Raw genomic sequence first — 24,565 nt, forward strand, 5'->3', positions numbered from 1 at the left:
CTGAGATGACTGTTCCTTCTCTGACACAGTGCAACGAAGACGAAATTGCCCTACACCATCATGACCTAAAGTTGTCAGAACAATCTATCACTAAATAAACACGAACACTCAAAATCTGAAAATGATAAAGCATTCTATCACAGCCAAGTAAAATGCCATGTTATGAACACACTTGACTTTATCTGATCAACAAGAACCATTAGGAGACAAACCCTCATGTTGCCCCTTTGTGCCTCACCATGCAGCAAAGATTAGCTAACTGCAAATTTGTCATGCTCTGCCCTGCTGAGTAAGAGCCTTAACTAGTGCTGCCTGGTAACTTTGCCATTAGATGTTCCTCTCCTGCAGCAAATATGTCAATATAGTTTTGAAATTTTAAATCCAGATAAAACATTTAAATTTTAAAGGAAATACACCTGCAGACAAAGAAAGACTTAGCGGCTTAGTGGCTAAGAGCTGCTAAGAGGGTAGTATCAATCACACCTGAGTTACACGACAGCTCTCACCACTGTTTTTGGCATTTCTGAGACCACTTGCTCACTTTGGCAGGCAACAGAAATAATTTCTTACTAACAAAGCAGAGAAAGGCAGTTTCTTTGCATATTGCTTTCATTCTCCATATTGCTTTCATTCTCCATTAGTGCTCTTGCAGTTCCATGAAATTCTTGATGGAACAGCAAATTCAACTGGTCTCGTGTATAAATGATAGGGACAACTAAGGTGTCACACTTTAACACACACAGCCATGTAACTCTGCCCCTAACCTTTACCTTAAGGCTTGTGACAGTGGTTTCAACCTTCTCCTCAAATGATTTGAAAGTTGGAGAATTCCTACAAGAAAACAAAAAAAGTTGAAGGAAGGAAAAAGAGTCAGTTGCAAACATCATGGGATAACGCCACAATATGATCAGTTCTTACCAGGCAACAATGCCAGGACAGAATGAAGGCTGCCTGGCAGCACAGGGCTATAGGCTGATAAGCTATGAACACTCAACTTGTGCTCTGTCAGTTAAATCCAATCACGATAATTGGATGAGTATTTTTTAGCTACAAATTTGCAAAAGCAGAACCTGCCTAGTAATGGAAAACAAATGGTGACTGGCCTGCCTACTCTGTGATACATTTATCATGCTCTCAGAAGAACAGCCTTAGAATGCTGGCTGTAGAGCTGCATTTCTATGGTTTTATCATTTTTGTTGTAGCTTTATCCATTTGTGTTGTTGCTGTAAACAAATGAACATTTTTTTTTCAGCTGATGAGCAAGTTTGTAACCTACATTATTAAAAAGATGACAAGTTTAATGTCCTGTGGATGAGAAAAAGGAGATTAGAACTACATAGGAAGTGGGTCCCAAATGTCTTTGAGGAATCCTGACCCCCCCCCTGTAACTTTGTCACTGCAGATGTATCCTGCTGCTTTCAAAGACAAAGACTTTAGGGAGACTCTGTGCCTAAGGTGCCTCTCTGACAAAGCTAAGCTTTTCTCTGTGTTCAGCCAGCACAAAGGACTTGGGCAAATCTGTAGTGGGTAAAGGGGACCTTCTGGTTCTCTGCTCCTCGCTTGACACCTGAGAGCTCAATTATAGTGCTCCATACATTGTGCTTCATAATTAGTGAAGGCTCTGCAGCTCAGATGCTGATGTCCAGCACAGTTCCTATTTCTGCAAATACATTTGCATTGTATCCCTCATCAGGCTAAGTTAAAATGACCTTAATTTAAGGAAAGGGAAAACAAAAGCCAGTTGGAAAAATGACGTAGATTTTGTTTCTGTTAATTAGATGACAAATTTTTCACAGGGCAAGAAGGGTCAAAAGGAGAGAGAAACTGAGTTTTATGACTTGCATTTGACCCATAGGTCACATCAGTGGGTGAATGCTTGCCTTAAACTATTCACCTGTTGAAGCTGAATGAATTAGCATCCATCATATAGTTGGGAGATTTGTTTTTCCCCCATGCTTGGCGAGGAGGGGGGATATTCATGTATTTACAGGCCAAAGGAGTAAAAACAAAGCTGGATTCTAATTTTATTGAAAAAATAGTCAGAGCTTTACTTGAACAGACGTCAATATTGGGCTGCAATCAAGTAAAGCATGATTATAGCCATTAAAATATGAAAGCACTCATGTAAAATCCCTCCATAGGAGCATGATCCAAAGCCTGTTTGAGTGGAAAGCATCTCTGACATTAATGGGCTTTGGACAACGTTCTAGAGACAGCAAAACAACTGAATTTCAGATTCAGTAATACAAACCTGATAACAATCAGCTACTCAAATATATCTCAGAACTACTTCATTTACTCAAAGGCTTGTACAAGAGATTACACATTTAATACAATTAAAATAAAAAAAAAAAAACCACAACAAAACAGATGGCCTGTCCTGCAGCCCTCATCTACATGAATAACCTTAATTGATTGAAGTGAGACTATTCATCTAACTAAAAACTGCAGGATCAGGATCAAAGTACGCAAATCCCCCTTAATTACATTGCTGAACATTATCATAGCAACAGAATATGGGTAGCATATTACCTCATTGCAGGCATGCTTATGGAATGGCGAATAGAGTAGCTGTAGGACAAAGGTAAAAAATAAAGAAAAAAAGCTGTAAAATCCAATTTCCAACATGATTATAATATATTTTTTTAAATCAACTTTAAATGTACATATACATATTTTCAAGAGTGCTGGTTTTCTTCCTCTCCTGATGGCAACAGCTTGTCAAACTTACTTGTGAACTCCAGCTCACTCTCAGCACTCATGTCAACTGACTAGCAATGGGGCTCAAAACAATTACGCAAAACAGTTCCTGGAAATATGCATTTAAGTGGCACAGGGTCCTGCTATCTAGACAGACACACAACATGTGAGAGTGGAACAGAGAGCCATCCCTGTGACTCAAAGTGACAGGGGATGAGCTCTATGTTGGGCAAGTGCAGCACACCTCCGGTTTGTGAACATCCACAGAGCTGGCTAAAGGCAGTAGGTGAGCAGGCAATTGCCTTTGCCGCACGTGCAACATATACAGTCTAAACAGCCAGTGCTGACTCCCAATTTGAACAGGCTCCTGCACAACTGGATACCTAAACAGCTACCTTCAACCAGAGAGGCAGCACTCTCAGTTGACCACATCTCTCTCAGATGTTTCACCTCCTCCTTCACCCCTCAACTTTACCAAAGGTAGGAAGCTGTTTTCCACAGCTCTCGTCCAGCTTTCCTTATGACACTTCCCTCCTCAGACTTCCCAGCAGCAAGAGCATTGGAAGGCTGCAAGCAGAGGATGGAGCCTCTGCATCAAATCATCTTGCACACCTTTAAACTTGCAGATGACCACCCACACTAACTGCTTGACTTACATTAACCAAATTCTCCCACCTGAGCCATCAAAACCAACTCTGCTGTCACATCATCACCTGCTCCCCACTGCTGGGAAGCATCAAGCCTGTTCCAAATAAGAATCTTTATTTAAGATTTAAGAACTTTCCATAAGCACATTTAGATCTGAGCATTTTAGGTAAAGTGTGCGCTGCAGGAGTATGTCTTTTTTCAAAAATCCATGCATTGCCACTTTCAGTGTTGACTGACAGCTGCAGCCTGGTCTGATTGAGAACAGTGAGAGCTTTACTTAAAGAGCCACTAACATTTGGCTGCACATAAAGCATGATTATAGCATTAAAAAATGAAAGCTCTCATGAAAACAGTATATGTGTTTTTTCTAAGCTGTACAAATTCAGAGCAGCATTGAGTCCATATACAGATTTTTTTTCCAGATTAAAGATTCAGAAACGGGGGTGGGGAAGGGAAGGAAGAACTATTTGGCAAGCAAGTGAAAGAGATCTAATACGAAATGTTTGCTGTTGTGTATATTTTAAGGCTTCTGCTAAGCTCAGATTGACGAGAACAGACAGCAGTCAACGCAAATGTTTCATGTTCAATTTTGCATATAATTTTTAAGAGTTATGAAAGATTAGCCCAAACATTTCACAAGTGCAGCAAATCTTTAACAATCCTAGTTAAATTAAACAAGCATGCTTGCCTTTTTAGTCTTGCAACATATGACAAATAGGCAAAAATAGAGTTTGGAAGTATTTCAGCATAGGCTGCTCCTCTTCTAATAGCAAACATTCCAAATATGAAGGTTTAAGTAAGAAGACTACATTCTGCCAAATTAAATTCACACATGGACATGACAGACAATCCAAATATTAAGTGCAAATTGCACAATATTTATTTATTGAGTTCATCTTTTAATTTCTCTAAAGAGGATGCAGGTTATAGAAATAGTGGCAATATCTTCTTTTAAGAGAAGCCTAAAACAATAAGGATTTTTTTAAAGACATACATGTCTGTGATGGTGATTAGGGCAGAGAACAGAGATCCTTCATGACAAAGGTTGCTTAATATTACATTTCGGTTTCATGTCAGAGTGAGATAGGAAGGTCAATCTATGCCATGTTTTGAAGTTTTCTCAAAGAAGTAAGAGTCCATGTTAGGATAATTTAGCTGAATGGAAAAAATATTCTTGGGCTCTCCTGTACACTGAAGTCACTAGAAGGCCAGAGGGACTGGGAGGGGATTCAGGGCTGTTCAGGCTTTCTGCAGGGTGACCTGACATAAAGCCAGACTACTTATAGAATCTTTGAGTACACATAAAATTGTTTTCTTATTCATCATATAGTGAAGTGCATTACAGAATCAATAAGTTCAAACTCTAAATATAAAGAACTCTGTTATCATGTTCAGAACTTGGCCTACTATTGGAAATTTTGCCAGGACTCAAGAGTCAAGATACTTTTGCTTCACTGAAGAGGAGGTAATTAAATACTTCATAAAATCTTTCTAAAATTCAGCTGAATAGAATTTTTAGTTTGTTGCTTTTGTTCCAACCTCTGACAGAAAACGATGGTTGAGAGAATGCAATTATGTATAAATAGGTTTTCCCAAGACCAACATCTTTTGAACACATTCATTATTTGAATTTCAGACTAATATACTCAAGGCAAACACTTCGTCCAGTCCATTTCTTGTTATATTCACTGTGCTGCATATGCTTTTATCCTATATAATGATGCTAAAAAGAAAGAGGTTACTGCCTTACAGTCCATAAAACAAATCCTGGCAAATACAGAGGCAGTATTCAAGGAGAGTAATGTTTCTTACCTAATTGAATGTGATCTGTGGTGGATGCACAAGGAAAGAAAAGCAAGAGTTAAAAGTAATAGGAAAAAGGAACAAATATATACATATATATCTGTGACATGTCAAACTGCCCAAGGAGAAAAATAAAATAATTTGCATTCAAATCTTGATGCTGGAATTCACTCTAGAATGTGAATCAGTTAAGATCCCTTCAAAGCAAAAATTTTCACAAAGTCCTTCACTATGCAGTCACCTATTCTGTATGGATTGGATAACAGAAGTATTGTCTGCTAAGTTTTGTGTTCTCTTATTAGATCAGATTTAAACAATGTTAACTGGTTTCCCTACCCATATCCTACCTTAATATTATTACAGTATAGGTGTACTGGAATTGTACATGTACATCAATAGCAAATGTCTTTTTTTCCCCACTGGATTTCTTAATCATCTCTCAGTTAAGAAGGCTGGGATAAAATAAGGGCTTTTAATTCCTAAAATGACATTTTCTAAAAGATTTGTGTTGAAAACAATACTTGAAACACTTTGACACTGTGTTCCAGCTCACAAGAAACTTAATTAAGGCAGCAGAACTGGGAAAGGCACACTGATATACAATATTCAAAGGATGTCGTTAATGTTCCAAAGTTGAGACATGATGAGGCAGACAGCCTCTCTTCATCCGTGTTACTGATGTAGTCTTTAATTACAGACCACTTCAAGGGAACACTTGTCTCATACAGTGAGCCAGATAGATGGTGCACTCTTAATGAACGTCTCTTCGATACTTATTTCTCACATCCTTTCTGAATGTGTGGAGTGATGCATTATTTACTGCACAACATTCATTCCTTCCTCCAAAGAAAAGTATTGATTTATTCAGGCTTATTTACAGGGTTATACATATCATCATGTATATTGGTGCTTCTTCAACGGTCATGGGTTTATCTTTATAACACAGTTCTGCTTAGACCAGCTTAAGTAAAACTGTTGCCATATACAGCCTCCTTTTACTACCTGCTGCCTCTCAGCAGCAGCCACCCTCTTCTCCATGCTAATACAGATACTTACACAGCCATATGATAAGGAAATCTGTTACTGCAAACCACTAAAAACCGGCGCAAATGAACGGGTGTCAGTAGAAATGAGAGAAAACAATGCCTCACCCATCAGCAAAAGAAATGCTTATGAAATTATGTTCTGAAGCAAGACAGTATTACTATTTCCCCTATAAGGTTATCAAAGACAGAAAGGTTTAAGAATGGTAGTTTTGAGCATGACAGCTACAGTATCTGAAGGAATTCAGTTCCAGCAACAGTTTTAAGTGCCCAGAACATTCTTAGATCACAGAAATCGTAAAAGGCTGTGCAAAAACTCCACCATCACCACAAACCACAACAAAGAGCTCCAAAAGGCACAACAATAAAGGCACAGCAAAAATCAATTCCCAAAGCGCTAAAACAAATTATACCTGGGCCATCACCAATTGATATTGGCCCAACCTGCTTCTAAAAATGTTACATGAGAGAGATTTCATAGCCTTCAGAAATAACCCCTGTTCAGCTGTACATGTGAGCCTCCAGCCTAGCATTTGCTAGGCCCTTCTCTGCAAAGCTGGCTGGTCAGCGCTCCCCATCTCCGATTTTGTTGATTTTTTTTTCTATCTGTCAATAAAGCACCTTATACTTTCCTACATTGAATAAATGTGGAATTCTAATCCTGGTGTCTAAAGTGCTTGCATACTGCCACTGCATTCATATGGGAATTCAAAGTGATGCCGTTGTGATGCCTTCATCTAACCCAGTAATGAAAATGCTGATAATTAATAGGCTCAGGACAGATGCCTGTAAAATCCTGCATTATGGTGAGCTACTGAGACCTATTCTTTGGATATAATTTTCAACTCCCTATGCTCTCTTCCTGCTAAAGCAATATCACCTAAGCTGTATTTCTCCAGTTCTGCAAAAACAGTACAGACAGCCTTATCAAAGTCAAGCTCTATGACATCTCCTGCCTCCCATCTATCAGCTATGACAGGTGCTGTCAGTTCAAGATAATTGTTCTTGACAAACCCTTTTATGTTTTTGTCTTCATGCTATCTTCTAGATCCTTAGAAAATAACAGGTTAATGCATTCTCCCAGTATCTGCTTTGTATTTCCCAGAACTTTCCTTGCCCCTTGCCAGAGGGATGAACTTTGCCTTACTCCATCCCTCTGGGGCCTCGTGCCTTCTGTGCTGATTCCTGTCATCTCTGAGGGGCACAGTCATGCCCCCAGGCTCTCCCTCCCTGCAGTCTTTTGTCTCTTTCCACATGTGCCTTCCAACTCCTGGCAGGAATGAGGCATTATATTATCTTCATTCATCTTGAGAGCTGGCTCATCCCAGGCACTGAATTTGAAAGGGGTCTGTGTGATCATGTAATTAAAGAAAATGTATGAGACAGCTCAATGAAGCCTCTATAGGCAGTACAACTGCTGACATCCTACATTGCATGCATGCCTTTGTTACCTTAATCTTTAAATACATTTACTTGAGTAGTAGCAACGTATGTGGTAGCGTGCACATAGTAGTGTAAGTAGTTTCCTTTTTTTTCCCCTTTTTTAATTTCTTTTAAAGCAAACCAAAAACCAGAAAGTCTCCCACTTGGTATCACAACTTGTTTCTAAAAAGGTCATCAGCAGGGATGAAACTTAGATCCACACAGATGGCTGCAGAGCAGTCCAACAGTACTGCATGAAGAGATCCAAACTTTAGCAGTATGTAAAGGGGAAAGGGATAAAGACCCTCAACTCTTATCACATCTGTGCTCTACATAGCAAAAGCCATGTTAAAATGTCAGCATAATAACTTTAATATTGAGACATCTGAGCCCATACTACTGCCTTGTAAGCGACCCGAGCCCCCACTCTTCCCCTTTGCCTTCCATGTCAGAAAAATATTAAAGGAGACAATATGAGCTGGGGGTGGAGAAGCAACAAAAAATCTTGATGGCATATAACTAATCACAAGAGCTATTCATAAAGAATCTATAATCTCAGCTACATTGCTAGTGTCTGATTTGTATCCTAAAGCAAAAGTACCAGTACACTGTCTTTATATGCATTTCTGGTATTTCTAGTAACATGATAATATTTAGGATAGGATGCATTATGACTGCAAATAGACCTTACAAGCACTAATATAAAATTCAGAAAATGTAAAATGCTACTGATTATTCATGCACAAAATGAATTAGAGAGTTGTGACACCTGAAAGCCAGGGTGGGGATGAAAGAGAAGCCCAGCAACTGCATAAAAAGCACTTGGTCCCCAAAGGCGGCATCTCTGTTCTTTCAGACACAGAATTTTCTCATTTTTCTTTCTTGTAGATTTTATCTTCTTGAATGCTAACACAGCAGAATAGCACATTTGGAGGAATCTATCTGGCCTGTTGCTGTTATATGATGTCTTAGTAATATTTTTAGAGATAATACAAGGTGAAAATTAACATACAGCATCTTCAGAACAGAAATACATGTTTCATGTAGTGCTCTGTACAGTTGACATAGCAGGCAACATAGAAAGCAGAATTTTGTTTCATAAAGAAGGCAGGCTTCAGTATTTAGTCAGGCTGACTACAAACCCTTTCAAAATCACCATCGCCACAGGCAGGGGGTAAGACTGCTGAACATACTGGGAATTATGATGACATCTGGATTTTAGAAATCAGTTTCAAGTGTCTGCTCTGAATGAAAGCAGAACAGGGATTTGCATCTGGGTGCCATTGGTGACTATCAGCCTTAATGCCTAACCAAGAGAATTAAGCTAGAGTCTGATGTTTGTTTAAATCGGCATTATGGGAGGGGGTGGTGATAATCCATATACTAGATCACTGAAATAAAATTATTTGGATTAGCAAAAAAAGCAAGTAAACAATGACACAGAAAATTCCTGTCTCTTTACAGTTAACTCCCACAAACACAACTGGGATTGGAAAGGGAGGGGGAAGATTTTTAAAACCAGGTTATGTAAGTGATAAGGTTTACAGTGTGACCCCACACAGAACTGCATCTGCCCAAGCTGAGCCAAAATCTTAGGCCACCTTTGTTGCTGTTAGGATGTTCAGCAGATGCAGAAGGCCCAAGTCATGCCACTCTTTCTATAACTATGGGAATCTGGCTAGACCACTTGCTTCTTCATCAAGTGCCAAGAAAACTCTCCTAACTGAAAACTCAACTGAAAACAGTATGTGTCCACAAAAAAGGCAGTGCTGGTAGTTCATATTTTCTTGAAAAATTCTCAACCAATTTCAAGAAAAAAATTTCAATCAAAGGAAGCTACAATAAACCATCTTCTTGATTAATCAAAGTGCCTAGGGACTCAGCCTCTGCCTTGAGCCCTTGGCTAAAGGGCTAATGGGATAAATACCTTCCATCTGCCCTCCGAGTGCCAGTCAGAAGGATGATTTCCAAGGGGATGAGAATTGATAACGACAAAGGCATTTGGTAACAGTGATTAATTAGGGGAAATAATAAAGGATAAACATGCTCTATTTCAGTGAAGACATTTCTGCCTTTGCAGTTAATCTCACACCCTGTGCGAAGCATAAGTAACAGGAACTAAGAAATCTTGAACTGTTAAAGTCATCCTTCCCTTTGTGATCAAGAGCCAGTGCTTAAGGTATTTGCACACCAACTCTTTGGTCACTGCTGTAGGGTCTAAAGTATGGAAACAGCAACAGCACCTGTTTGCTAAGCTGTAGGCTTTTTTACAAGAGAAAGTGCTCGGAATGAACAGAAAATGAAACAGGGAACACATGCATCACACACATCTCATGCACTTCTCAAGAACATAGAATACAACTATAAATGCATGGAAGGCAGAAAGAATATACAAAGGTAGCAAAAAGGCTTGTGAAAGTGACTTATACAACTGGAGCCTGGAAAGAGGGAACTGAAGTGAAATAAAATAAAACCACAGGAAATAACGACTGACATGAAGGACAGAAGAAGGACTCACTCACTGTTTCTCATAATGGAAGAGCCAGAAGGCATCAAAAGAAAGACATCAGGGAGACTCCAAATAGGGAATGAATGAGTGAACAAACAAACCACACACTTTACTACATAACTGCCTATTCATCTGGGGAGACATGAGATGTTATGAATGTCAAAAGCTCATACAAATTAAAATAAATTCTAAATAAAGATAAACTAATTAAGAAAAATCTTAAAAACTTTTAAATGAAAGCTCAAATCTATGTTTTAGAAAGTTTTCAGCTCTCAGATTGCTGAATGCTAAAAAAAAATGTAACAGGAAAACACAATTGCATGCCTCTTTTTACAAGAGGCTATTCTTATAGCCTTTGATAGGCATATACTACCCATGAATGTTTAACTGCATCAAGTCAAAAATTCTTAGTTATGTTGATACCCTGGTTGCAAGTCATGCACTAAATTTCCATTTTGAACTGCAGTGTGGAAAAAGACACTGTAAAGCTGATCATATTGTGATGAAGATTTTCCTTTTCTATTTTCACCTTTACAGCACTTCTGTAAAGGGTTTATTAAACTGCATGTAAAAGGTAGGTATAAAGGGGAGACTCTAAAGATAGCTTAAGATTCAGATTCAAATTAAAAAAGTGGAAAAAGAAGTTTTAGCTGCCAAGAACCATGTTTCAGCCATTTGCAGCACATGCGTCTTAGAATATGGTTACCTCATAGAATACAAAATGACAAAAAAGTGAATATATACCAATATCTCTAATAAATGAGACTCTAATTCTGCAGCTCAAACAATACATTGCAGAGTTACCCATGTCCATTTATTTCACCACAAAAAAGAAAATCAACTTCTTCAAACACTCAAGAAGTTCTGTAATCTTGCTACCTAATGAAAACTGGAGTGCTGGTTTACAGTGTACAATTTCTGCTCTCATGCCGAGGGACTTTCAAGATCAACATTTTAAAAGCCACATCAACATATAAAGCTTGACACTGAAGTTGCATTTAAGTGACAGTTCTTGTACTGACCTCAACTCCTGTTACTTCCATCGTATCTATTTTTATACAACTTCAGAACAAAATTTTGCAGTACACTTCGAAAAAAATGACAAAAAATAGCCTAAAATATTTTTTTATCTTTTCACAAGCAGCTCCTAGGCAGGCTTCTTTTCTTCAGATGATATTTTTCTCCAGAGTCCATGTATGAATAAAATTGGGTTAATAAAGATCTAACAGCAATTTTTTGTTCCATTTTACTTGTATATTTCCTTGAGCTTGCAAAGTTATTTCAAAGGGATTTCCGACTGTACTTTAAAAAACAAACAAACAAACCAGGACTCTAATAAAAATTACATCTTCATTCATCATTATACCTTCTTTTCAGTTAAAAACATGAATGCTGCAAAATACTCAAGACTACAAACTACTTGAACCCGTAAAACACTAACGTAGAAGTAAAAGAAGAGCTGACAAATAATTTATACATTTTGTTCTCAAAATAAGACCAGAGAAGCAGCAGATGCCTATACCTCATATCTCCAAACTTCTTGCTGATAGCTGTTCCTACATTACTGATAGCTGCTGTTGCTTTTTGTCCTGCATGGCTCAGGGTCTCATGTGTTTTCTTGTAACTGAAAGCAAAAAACCAGAACAGAAACAGTGGTAAGTATTAAAAAAGAACAACTAGAATCCCATGCAATTAATTCCCTTTTCCCTTATTTCCACATCCTAAAGTCCCAAACACTGAAGGGTTAAGAAACAAGGTAACTGTAGCACAAAACAAATGGTGAGGAAGCCCACTTCTGCGCTGCTTCCCAAGTGCAGTTTAATCCTCATATGAGCAAAACGCTCTCCCAGAGCAATCCTTTGCTGTGTCTTTCCCGCTGGCAAGTAACATCCCCCAGATGGGCCAGCACATGCTGTTTAAAAGCAGAATATGGCGATTTGTTGAATACCTGTTTGATAAAACTTCGGTTTACGTAAAATCACATTTACATCAAATAAGCATTCTTACAGCACACACTGACCTCATGGCAAAATCTGTTATCTGGAGCACAGAAAAGAATCAGGACAAATACAACTCTGCTCTTCCAAGCTTATACATATTAGGTACATTTAACAAATGCACTTCAAAATGATTCTGTGACATTTCATATTGGAAAAAAAAGATCAAATCTGTTTTTATATGCTACAAGTTTCCTTTTTTTATTTTTTTAAAATTTCTTTAAAGGAAGAAGGTTTGGGGAAGGACACAGAAAGAAAGATGAAAAGACCTAGACGATAAATGTATACTGTTGGGATTGAATTCTCTTAGAAGTTACTAATTTCAGTTATAGCATACAGATTCAAACACAGAATCACCTTAATTACTGTTTCAGAATACATGCTCTGACCCACACAGACCCTTCAGTAAAGTTCTCTCTTAGAGGAATCAATAAGCTTTTCTGCACAGATGCTATTCTGCTGACTAAACCAACTCTCAGCATGTCAGAGCCTTTCTTCTGAGTAAATTATCTGATACTCCCAATGACGCAGACAAGCTCAGAATTAGAAGTACTGACCTAGTAACAAAAGGAGAGCACATTATAATCAGTCTTGTATCCTGTGGTGTGTGTTGGCAGACAAGAACTGAAGAAATGATAGTGAAAAATTCAGAAATACAACTCTACTGGTTCTAATTCTCCTTTGAACAAAAACTATAGAACTGCAAACATGTACTAAAATACACTGGAGATTGATTAAAAAAAAATCCCACTGCATAATTCCTGCAGCAGAGTATTTTCTTCTTACTTTTATGTATATGAAAGCAATATGAATTTGTGGAGGCAGGAGGGAAAACAAGATTAACGTTTGCAGCATGGCACATCACATTTTATGTCATGTCCTTTTAGCTCCAGCAGTAGCTGTTGCTGAAAGTCCTCTGTTCAGGACTGTGTTTTACAAACCACAGGTTGGATGGCAGATGTCAAGTAATGCTCTGGTCTTTCAGACAATATACTTTGATTTTATGTTCCTAAGCCACAATATTTCTTACATCCTACTGGCCTAACAAGTTCTAAAACTGCCAAGTGAAAGGGCTCCTGCTATGAATGTACTTGTCTCTGTCTTCACTGACTAACAAGGCAATCTACAGGGAGCAGCTGAAGACTAGGGTACCAATTCCCTAGGAATCTCCAGTTAGATAAGCAGAATCAAACAAAGGTACAATGCTGAATGCCAACAAGGGCTAAAACATGGCAACACTGACAGGAGCACATATTATAATTAGGAAGGAAGGAGCACTGGTTATGCCTGTTTTGTTTATCCTGATAAAATACAGAGAAGATGGGAAAGGTTGTTTTCACCAGATCTCATTTCTTCTTTGCCAGTCTGTCCCTGGACATAGCAAAAATTGCAATGCTCTTATTTCACTGAGGTCTCTTTCTCTAGCGTAACTAGTTTAACAGCTCTGTCATTCTCTTGCTGACAGTAGATATACTCTCATATAAACTAGAATGGGATGAGACCCTAAAAAAGATTTTAATGATACTTTAGTCAAACTATAAGCACGTAGCTTTTTGATAAGAGTTGCCTACAAAAAAAAATAAAAATCAAATACTCTAATGCCTGTGGCATACAAGTCTTAGACAGTTTGCTGATAGAGAAGTTTCCTAAACCATTCAGCACAAGTGGAATTTTGCCGATGACAAAATGAAGGCAAAGACTTGACTTCCAGGTCTAAAAGATCATTTGTAAAACAACCTATTTATGTATAGGTTGAATGCACATAGTAAAATACTTTGCAGATATCCTTCTGAAATGATTTTTTGAAATGACACCTTGGAGTTAAATTTATTGATAGGCATATTTAACCTTATGATAAAATATCTCCATGTCTTACCTTTCTTCCACAAGTTCTTCACACTGTGTAAAACCGTTAAGAGAAACAGTTCCAAATGCCACATACAGCAGACAGACTCAAATTTCACTGAGAAACATTAGAGTCCCCTACGTATTTCTGAACATTACGTTGGTCAGAATACACCTCCTGGGAATTGGCTGAAATGACACCGATTTTGGTATTCCAACAATATTGTGTTCTCTGCAAATCCTGTAAACCCAACATCCTCCAGTATTTCCACTAGCAAGGAAGACATGGAGACTGCATTTGTGTTCCTAATACTTCTGACATTACGTAAGAGCATAAATCCAGCTAAAACTATTACACAATTAGTCTTTTTTCAGCACCAACTTCATCAAAAATGACCTTTGAAATTAACTACTCCTCCCTTCAGCAATGCTGAGGATGAGCTTTAAAAAACAATAAAATAACAAAGGTGAAAATGGAGTACAACATACAGTACCTGTCAGCAGAGACAAGAAGCAGCAATTTGCATCTCAGTAGAGCTCGCTGATAGATAGCTTAAAAATCAAGCCCCCTCCATTACCTCCTCTCCACCATTATGCATATCACTATGCCTTCTTTATAAATAAATTATCTTTCCACAGAGCACATTGCCTCACTGTAGTTAGTTATACTTTGCATTGACATTTTGATACATGATGCACAGTATTCTGGCTCAGATATTTTTATCCTTGTAGTTACGTCACATTTACAGCATCCATTTGATGACTCTCGAAACACTCTGGTAACAATGATCTCTTCAACATATTCTCTTTGACATCTGGGAATATTCGCAGTTATATGTAGCAGCAGTTTTCATTATGTCATGTAAGACACAACAGTTTTGTTTTAATGCACTGAACAGCTTACATAATTTTCAGAAATCTTTATGAACAGAAATAAAGTTGGATATTCTAGGTAAGACCTACAAACACTTACTAATTGGAAAAAGTGCTGTATGTATGGCTTAAGTCCTCCTTACACCACCAAATGCTATGCATGCTAAGTTGTCTACACACTCTGATCCTGTGAGCAGCCACTGCTGGCAATCAGCAGGTGAGTACTGACCACCCAGTGCATCAGAATAGGTGACAGCAACTCAGCAGTCAGTCAACCAGCAGCTGAAATTAGACCAGTGACCCCTAAACCTTATAGGCAGAAATGCTCCAGCACAAACAAACTCAGATAATTTAAGATACAGATATTCAAGAAATAGCACCTTCAATCCAACCCATGGCATGCATTTTTACACAAAAACATCATTAGAGTCTACGCTTTTCTTACACTAATACAAAGGCACCTTAACCTCCCTGAGTTTATCAGCATTATGCCAGGTACCCAGTAGCATTAGTAAAAGTAGAAACAGGCTACTTGATTTATTCAGTTAGAGGAGGAAGGCTTTCTCTGATTTTGCAGCATCTGAACATACTCTATAGCACAGAAGAATTGCTGGCAGTGGTTAACAAGGATCATATTTCATGCTTTCACTTAGCGCTTATCAGTAAATATTTATAATGTATTTGGTAGACACAAAGGATTAAACAAATATGTCAATTGCTGTCACAATTACAAACTTGTAAATACACTCACCTGTGAACATTTGAACATTTCCTTTATATATGACACTGAACTATGAATTTCATCTATCAACTTCTGATTATAATTTTGTTTTTAAAATAGGGTATTTCTTTAAAAGAAGCAACTGTTTATAAAATGGATTATTACAGGTTATCACAAAATATGCCGATATTGCAGTTATACTCTGATAATATACCCAACACATTTAAAAGAAGTTTTAGACATAACTCACATCTCCAGTGCCATAACATACTAATTAGACAAAGTAGATTTGCAGCATATTTTGACTGCATTTTCACCTGACAGTTTCATATACTACATTTAGTTTATACTATCCCATGACAACCATGTCTCACTAGCTGATTTTTACAGCCAATGAAAGCAAATGTAAGGAGAGACTGTGTCATATAACACAACATGTGAAGGAAATAATGCTTCATAAGGAGTGTAGCCAGGCGGTAGCCATATAGAGAGGTCAGAGAACTAGACATTTAAATGACCATCATCTGCAGGATAAGACAGGACAGTCACACTCAACTCAGTACAGAATTGCCCTTCACGTGGCAGAGTTAAATCTAACCTTCCTTCATAGGTGCAATACATGGACTGCTAACAGAAGTAGGCTATACATATAATATTTATATTTTGCATGGCAAGCTGCACATTTGACCCACTACAGTAAATTATAAAGAATTAAAATTCAGCTTCTGTAAAATTAGTAGATCTGCACATTTGTCATTGTGCCTCTCCATTAATGCTTGCTGGTAAAATTAATTCACTTGAGAAACACTTGTCTGTGATAAAGCTTACATAAGATGTCACAGAATGCAAACAATTAACAACAAAACCATACAGTAGAGCAGAGCCTGGTAGCACAAGCCATGCCCTATAGAGCTTGTTTCTTTTCAGTTTTCAAACCATTAGTCAGCTTAAGAATGGCTTTTCTGGAATCAATGTAAAGCATCTGGATATCTGAGAAACTCTCAGCTAGAAAACTATTTTTCTGTTCATTTTCTAGGAGAAGTGGGGCTCAGCATTAACTAAACTGTGCTAATGCTCAAATGAGATAAATGCATATATGAATGACAGATAACGTGTACATAAAACATTCTCTATTCATATTGCTATTTTACCCACAAATGAACTCTAAACTGCTGTGCACTGTTTTGTTTGTTTTTGGTTTCTTTTTTTTTTAGTACTCTCTTGAAATTCATTCCAACTTCAAAACCAAATGTACTTTTTTTGACATCCTTCCCACTGACAGGTATGTTAAGAATTAACTGAAACTGTGATGGCACTTGGATGGGTACATATGCCTAAATCAAAGGAGGTATGCCCCAGGTAGTCCCTCTCCCACAGACGGAAGGGCAGAACTGCAGAAACTGAACCTCTGCAGAAATCTGTGTGCAGCACACAAGAGATGACTGTTCAGGCTGGCTGGAGAGAGTCACAGGTCAGAAAAGGTGCCAGACAACGGTGACAAACATTCTGGGCTGTTCTGCACTGTAATCTTCAAATACTTGGGAAAAAATGGGGATACAGTTGTGTGAAATGCATTATTTGTGCAATGCAGCATAGAGTAGGGGAAAAAGTAGCAGTTGTGGTACAGTTACTCTCCAGGTTATTGGCTTAAGCACAGATGATCTTAAGACATTCAAGGCCAAAACTTCACAGCTCTTCACACCTTAAACTATGCCAATAACACTGTCTATGGGCTCTGTATTGTACATTAGATTAACAAAATTATGCAGACTAAACCTACGTCAGCCTTCCTTTTCCTTTCTTCCCCTTTCTTTCTCCTTTTCCTCCCTCTCCCTTTCTTTTCTTTTCCCTTCCTTTTCCTCCTCCTTTCCTTCCTCCCTTTAGTTTCCTTTTCCTTCTTTCTCTTTCCTTTTCCTTCATTTCAGTTTTTTCTTTTTCCCTCCATTTCTCACTTCCCTTTCCTTCATCCCCTTTCCACTGACACTTTCCTGGATATTATTAATCCTTTGTCATTTCAAAGGTTCCAACTTACATTCAGGCCTCCCTTCCCATCCTTACTGTTACATATACACATATACAGACAACTATAATACAGGTATATATTTTCTGTTCCACAATTATAATTACAGTGGGCTTTTCCCTGAGAAACAAACATTTGGAATAGACCACCTGACCTTGCTACAGAGCTTCCAATTAGCTGAAGGTCCCGGTGCAAACAAATGGACATACATCTGCTGGAAAAGGAACAATGAGAACAGACTAAGTTAACTTCTCCAAGTCCTTTCTCCAACCTTGTGACTCCACCCTTCCAAATTCAAGGACAGAGATACATGTGGAAAAGCAGCAAAACAATTATCTTTGAAGATGGCATGAACATTGCCTGATCGGACCCAAAGCTCCCTTTACTTCCATATAGCATTGCCTCGCACACAGGTAACGTACTTGCTAAAGTCAACACGCAATTTCTTCACTTACACAACTGATACATTTACTTGAAAATTTAGTAAAGAAAACACCAAAAGGTGATTACACATTGCAGAGAACGGAAACACCCACATTTCTTTTACTACCACTCATAAGAAGTATGTGTGTGGGAACATAGTATACTTAATTCCTAAAAGTCACAGTAGGACTGTGGTTGTCCACAAGTTATATCTGGCTTCCTAAGAGAATTCTGAACCTATGGAACACATTACTATATATTTAAGGTTATATAATAAAGACTGCATGTACTGTAGATTGTAAGCCTAAAACACATGCAGCGTAACTAATACTTTCTATTTTCTTATCACCTGGCAGAAATTTGAACTATAAAATATTAGGTTCCAACTGTTTGTGGAAACCCATGCAATTGTCCTCCAGTTACCTATTAGCAGAACTAACTTTGCTCACATAGTTCAACCAGTAGTCAATGAATAGATCTTTATTCTGCCTCTGGGGGAAAAGGCCAAGTCCATGTTGAATGCTCTTGTCCCAAATCTCAAGTAAGTACTACAGGTCACAGCAGAGCAACATTGAAACTTTCCTAAAAAAACTCCAAAGAGATTAACCATTTAAAATAGAGGAGGCTTATGTCTTTTAACAGCTGATAACATTTCAAGAAAGAATGACCAAGGAGCTTCTGGGAACTATTAGGCTGGAGTGAGGTTATTTGTGGGTAATTTTACAGATACAACTGCTCTTTAGAAACTCAATAGTACTGAAGTATCTCCCAAGAGGACAGGACTATAATATCTTATGTCTTTTTCCAAAGAAGTACAGAAGACCACCAAATTAAAAGCTGAGGGACAGAGCTGAGCATGGCTACACCATATATACTTAGCAAAGGCCAAGGTATCTTGCGGACCTCTTTCCTTAGTCCCTCTTCTTACCCTGCTTCAAGCATCTAAATAAAAATTAATTACCTATTTTTAAAATATAAAAAACCTGCATTGCTAAAAGCTATCTGAATATCCACCCACCCCTATTCACTGAAAACCCAATCATTAAAAAGGTGTGTGTGGGAAGTCATTCCAGTTGAATGCCTTACCACCGTGAAAGCAAATTAAACTCAAGGCAATCATTTGCTCTCTAGATACTGATCTCCTCTATAGTAGAACCCCCTGCCTCCCCCAAACACATAGATTATACTAAAAATCAATGCAGTGAAGAATAATATAGGAAATCAACAAGGAATTTGAAAAATGCATAATGATTCTGGTCATAAAAAATGAATGGCTTCCAGGTGCCTTTTATAAAAGGTTGGAAAATGCAAGTAACATTACAGCTTTTCCTTATAGAAAAATAAAGCTGATTTAAAAAAAAAAAAAAAAAGCTGTTCTGGTACAGAAAAAGCTGCACATTATTGTTGCAAATGTAACGTCTTACCAGAGGTAGCTAGAATTGCTTTTGCATACCCTAAGCCATAAATTAATAGAAAAGAAACAGACTGTACTAAACTGTATGTCAAGCCTAACACAATCTCCAATCTATGGAGAACATCAGCCCACTGATGTCTATCCTTCCTCAGTTCGAAAACTACTACCTTTGGGGTTTTTTTCTCTCTTTTTAATCGTAGCAATCCTTTAATGATAATTTCTGACATCTACATGTCAAGCATGCTCAGCCTAACTCCTAAGCTACCTGTGGCCATCCATTTAAAATGTAAATGCTTTACAATAGTCAGAATCTCAAGTTAAAATTTAGTCATTACAGGTGGCATCCGTCCTGTGAGTTAGGTCCTGAGTCCTAACTAGGGATCAAAAACACTTTACAGAACTGTTGCTGAGAGAAGTCTACCCCTCTGCCTCTAAGTCCACTCTAACCCTAAGAATCCATCCCTAAATGGAGAGCTTAAAGTGGGTTTAATTTACAGAGAAACACAGCAGCTAAATGAAAACAAAATTTGCAGGCATGTAAATATTTTGAACTTTTATTTTTTAAAACAGCCTTTCTTCCTTCCTAAATCAGAGAATCTTGGTGAGTAATACTATTCCATTGCTATTTTGGTACAGCAACAATGAATCACCTCTGTTACTTAACACAATCATTCTTATGAATGCTGGATTACCATGGTTTGTACTGGCATCAGTGTACTGGCATGAGTGTCAGCCAGAATTATATAGCAGTGGGACCATGAACATAAGAATTTTCAGGGGCACAGATGGGCTCCTGCTGCTCAGTTCCACATAACTATTTCTGGACACTTATCACCGAATGGCTTGCTGTTTCTGAAAATCATCTCAAATAAAAAGTAGCAGCTACCATACTGACAAAGTCTTCTGTGTCTATCCTTGTGGAAAATGTCAATGTCATGAAGGAAAAATGAAAAGCTATCTTGGAATTTGCTACCAAATTTCAAGTAAAAAATGAAAGTTCTTGTTTCAAAATGTTGCTAGTGTCTCCCAGTAACTCTAGCTCAGGTGTTTTTGTTCCCCTCCTCTCTTCTAAAGTTTAGTGTTTCTAAACTACCCTCTCCTAGCACAGGTCATACATGCTCACCAAGCCAGCATTGATGCTCCTGCTAATGACATGTCATGAGAAACAGGACTTAGATGAGAAACTTGTCCAAAAGTTAGAGATAGGAGACAAACAAACCACATTTTCTATTAAGGACTTTATGCCTCTTTTGACTTCCCATGAAAATACAAAGAAAAATTATTTTAATGCAAACCCATACATTTTAATATATTTTTTCAAGTCTCTGCTAGTGCCTTGAATGCACCAAGAGACACTGCAAATGCTTCCCCCCACCACTCCCCTGAGTCTGGCTGCAGGCTACCTCTGACACTGCACAACTGTGCAACCTTGGGTGAGACTGTTATCAAAGTGCCATGAAAGAAAGAGTTGGGAGAAGTTTTGTTAAGCACATCTTCCCTTCACTTTGGAGCTACACAAAAGCTTAGATTGCATTTAAGCCCAAGTCATATTACTGGTATGCCTCTATCTGGCTGGGTACCTCATCGATCTTGAACTCATAGGTTTGACTCCCTGGCTTGACCTTGGACCTGGCTCATCAATACAGATGGTAGATCTGAACTCTTGGCTTGACCCCTCTTTACTGTCACTGGACCTGCTCTGCTCTCTTTGTTCAGATACTGTGGGATTGCTCCTTCATGAGTGATGCCACTGCCCTGCCTGCCTTGCTGTCAACTCTCAGATCAGCTCAGTTGTGGAGCAGCTCACTCTTGCTTCTCCTTAAGTGTCAAATTCAGTTGTCAAATGAAAAGGAAAAAAAATATCAAATGACTTTTCAGACAGCACTTGATGAAAGGTGGATGGTTCTTTCTACCAGTCTTGCTATTAATTCAGCCCAAAAAGTTTGAGAGGAACATGGTATGTTCATATGTGTAAGTATCAAGATCAGTACTCACGCGGAAGTTGTCTGCACATCATGCCAGCTTTTGCTAAAGTTCTGCTTCAGTTCATTCATCAGACTTATGCCAAGCTTTTGTTTAATTTCAACCAGGTGCTTCTCTTTGGCTGCTAGCACTTGCCGCAAAGTTGAAATTTCATCCTCTAGCTGAGAGAAAAAAATGGGGAGGAGAAAGGTGTTAGCCTGTTCCCACAGAATGATAAACACACGTGATGTTAGGAGTTAAATGAATCTCACATAAACTATTATTTTTTGTAGGTAACTACAGAGACAGAGTCAAGTGCTTGTGGAGATCACAAAGGCATGCCCAGAATAGAGTTGACACTACATTAATGTCTCAAACTGTGTCATCTATGTGCACCATCATACACATGCATCTGATAAGACAGAGAACTGTCCAGTAAGGAAATGACTTGACCAAGATCTGCCTTAGGGCATTAGTAGTCTCAAACATCAGCTTCTCATTCACTGGTAAAATGGGAATGGGCAGGACGAGACAATTCAGGCAAAAATCTGTCTTCGAATGCATAGGCTTTTAACTTCATATTTGCAGATTTTTAGTCTTCCAGTCCTGAAAAAAACAGATGCAAACTCACAGGAGCAGGTTAAAAAACCCAGAAAAATCGCCTGATAACATGACTTGAGAGTATCATAAAATGTTATAATCCTTGTCACGTAAATTTTACTTATGTATTTTAGGCCCTACATATTTCAAAATAGCAACATAAAAGTTTATAGATGGACTGTTAACATGAGTGAGCAGGTCCTACCCAAAGCATAGAAGCACTCAGAAGACGCAGCAGATTAACCTTTTCAGAGGTCTTAGTCATTAACCAAACTGTGCGTTTTCAAGTTGTAAAGATGCCATCCAGCCCAAATAGGGGGATATAATTCTTCCTGCACTGGACATTTTTTTGAAACATTTAAACAAAGCCAGTGTTTCTACAAGGCAAGGACCAGAACACAGGGCCAGAAGAGGGACAGCAGAAACATCCTGCCACTGGCTCAGGATCCTGCCCCTTGGGCAACACTCCTGCAAGCAAGCACAGGTTTGCATTCCTCATCTGGAAGCTTCCCAATCCAACCTATACAAGCAGCACTCAGGGGCACTGAAGCTAACAAGGGCAAGTGACACCAGAACAGCTGCCTTTCACTTCAGGTTTAGAAATTCCCTTACCAAATGTGTTCCTTCTTCCATATGTTAATAGGATAACATATGGCAGTGTATCTGATTACCATATGCTAAGTTCCCTGGAACCACAATCTCCCTGTGATATAACTCCATAGGCTGCAGGGAATGATGCAAGCACCAGCTGAAAAAGTGCTGACCTCCAGGGCTATATTTAGGACACCAATACCAGCATTATTTTTATTTTACACACTCTGCTTCCCTGTAAAACCGGCTGTAAACTCATTGTTCTTGGAAAAGTCTCATCCTTGAATCCCTCAGCTGTCAGTTTCTCTTTTGTCACTACCTGCTACGTGAATTATTCAAGCAGCTCAGGAATTAAGCAGCAAGACTATGAACACAAAGCAAAACCATGATCTGAGCGAAGCAGATATAAGTATTCACCAATGCCTGTGATGCCAACACTTCACCTGTAAAATACACAACAATCCAAATTGCTTTATTCCTGCCCATGTCCTTTATGCTCCATTATATTCCTAACCTGCAAATGAAACACTGTCAAGAGGCAGCTGTCAAGAGTCTCTCTTCTGACAGAATAACTGGTTAAATGGTTACAGAAAGAAATCACAAATGCCAGCATTCCTCAGGCAGCAGTTCAGAGCTCCCTTTAGTTGTTTCCCCCAGCAAAGCCCTTAGTGCACATCTGCCTGAGTACCATTGCTGAAGCATTTAACTTAAACCAATACCAGTGTGCTTACTTGTACTTAAACATTAATGCTTTCCATGTGGGCTAGCACTAGCCTGATCATTAGGTACCTGGATACATAAACATTTGAGGGCTTCTATAAAATTACTTTCCATCTGTTCCACTGAATAGACATCTAAAGCTGTAAAGCCCTAAGCAAGCATTAGCCATGTTCTCAATGGCATAAGTATGAATAACATTTTTGACTAAAGAAAAATAATTTAATATTATTTTTAATACAGTGATCAGTTTTGAATTGACAAAATCCTCCTCAAGTTCCATCATTCTAAAATAATGACAGATACAAAACCGCCCTCAAGTGCTCAGATATCGGTGACTGAAGACTTTGAAGTAGGTAGAAAAGTTTAGGGACTTACAATAGGATACTGAAAAACATTTAAGTATGCTACATACCTAGCTCCCATGATAGTCAGGCATCACCTGCTTAGGCATTTTTTAAAAGTCCTCTCATATAAATGCAGAGTCTGTTATGAAACTAGGGCTTAAGTCAACAGAAATACAAGCTTCCAAGGTAGTAAGCAATTAAAATATTAAGGGGCCCCAACAGAAAACAGAAGCCAGCATGGTTAAATGTAAGTTAGATTAAGTATCTTTTTTCACTACTACTACATCACCCAAATATGTAGTGGCCCTGTCTGACTGTTCGCACAGCCCTCCTCGGTGGACTGAATCAGGTAAAAGCCATCACAGAAGATCTTTTAACCAGATCCACTACAGAGTGATGCACAAGTACCTGTACGGGTACAGCATTGGGAACAGAAACAAGCTGAGATGGAGAAGAGAGGAAGGCAGGGATGAAATAAAGCAGCACATGAACAAATCATATAGCTCAAATTTTACACCTCTGGGTTTAGAATCTGTTAATACATAAGCTTTCCCTTGGGTGAAAAACACCCAGACACATCAGGGACACTCATAAATAAATTTAGGCATAAGTTTGCAGAAAAAACGTATTAGCATCTTTCCTCAAACTGGGAGCAAACATGCAGTAACACACACTGCTGAACTTAGAACCTGTGCATCAGCTAGATCAAAGCAGATAGCTCCTTTTCTGAAGGTATGGGAGGGGGAAGACAGAAAAGAGTAAATGACTACTTTGACAAGTGTAATGGAAGGACAACTGACAGCAGTGAGCAAGTCTCAGCTCACAATCTCAGCCCCCATCATGACTCAAGAGTCATTGTACCATGCTTCTCACAGCAAGGGAGGAAAGGAGAAAAGAAACCTGTTCTGCTAACAATCTTCTGGCCTTATG

General features: G+C 38.4%; 1 protein-coding gene across 3 annotated transcripts in view; it reads right to left on the reverse strand.

Moving 5' to 3' along the window:
• The window catches only part of TPD52L1 (TPD52 like 1), a 53,068-nt gene that overhangs the window by 4,770 nt on the left and 23,733 nt on the right, over nucleotides 1-24,565 (reverse strand). For all 3 annotated transcript variants that reach the window (XM_027752071.2, XM_027752093.2, XM_039381743.1), the window contains exons 3-7: nucleotides 21,414-21,562; nucleotides 11,648-11,749; nucleotides 5,161-5,175; nucleotides 2,533-2,571; nucleotides 771-831 (exon numbers count right to left, since the gene is read on the reverse strand). In XM_027752071.2, the coding sequence (XP_027607872.1) occupies nucleotides 771-831; nucleotides 2,533-2,571; nucleotides 5,161-5,175; nucleotides 11,648-11,749; nucleotides 21,414-21,562 (366 nt within the window). The remainder of the gene's footprint in view (nucleotides 1-770; nucleotides 832-2,532; nucleotides 2,572-5,160; nucleotides 5,176-11,647; nucleotides 11,750-21,413; nucleotides 21,563-24,565) is intronic.

This window comes from Pipra filicauda, unplaced genomic scaffold (assembly GCF_003945595.2).
Source record: "Pipra filicauda isolate LSUMZ 115617 unplaced genomic scaffold, ASM394559v2 scaffold23_size5868930_pilon, whole genome shotgun sequence".
Taxonomy (NCBI): Eukaryota; Metazoa; Chordata; class Aves; order Passeriformes; family Pipridae; genus Pipra; species Pipra filicauda.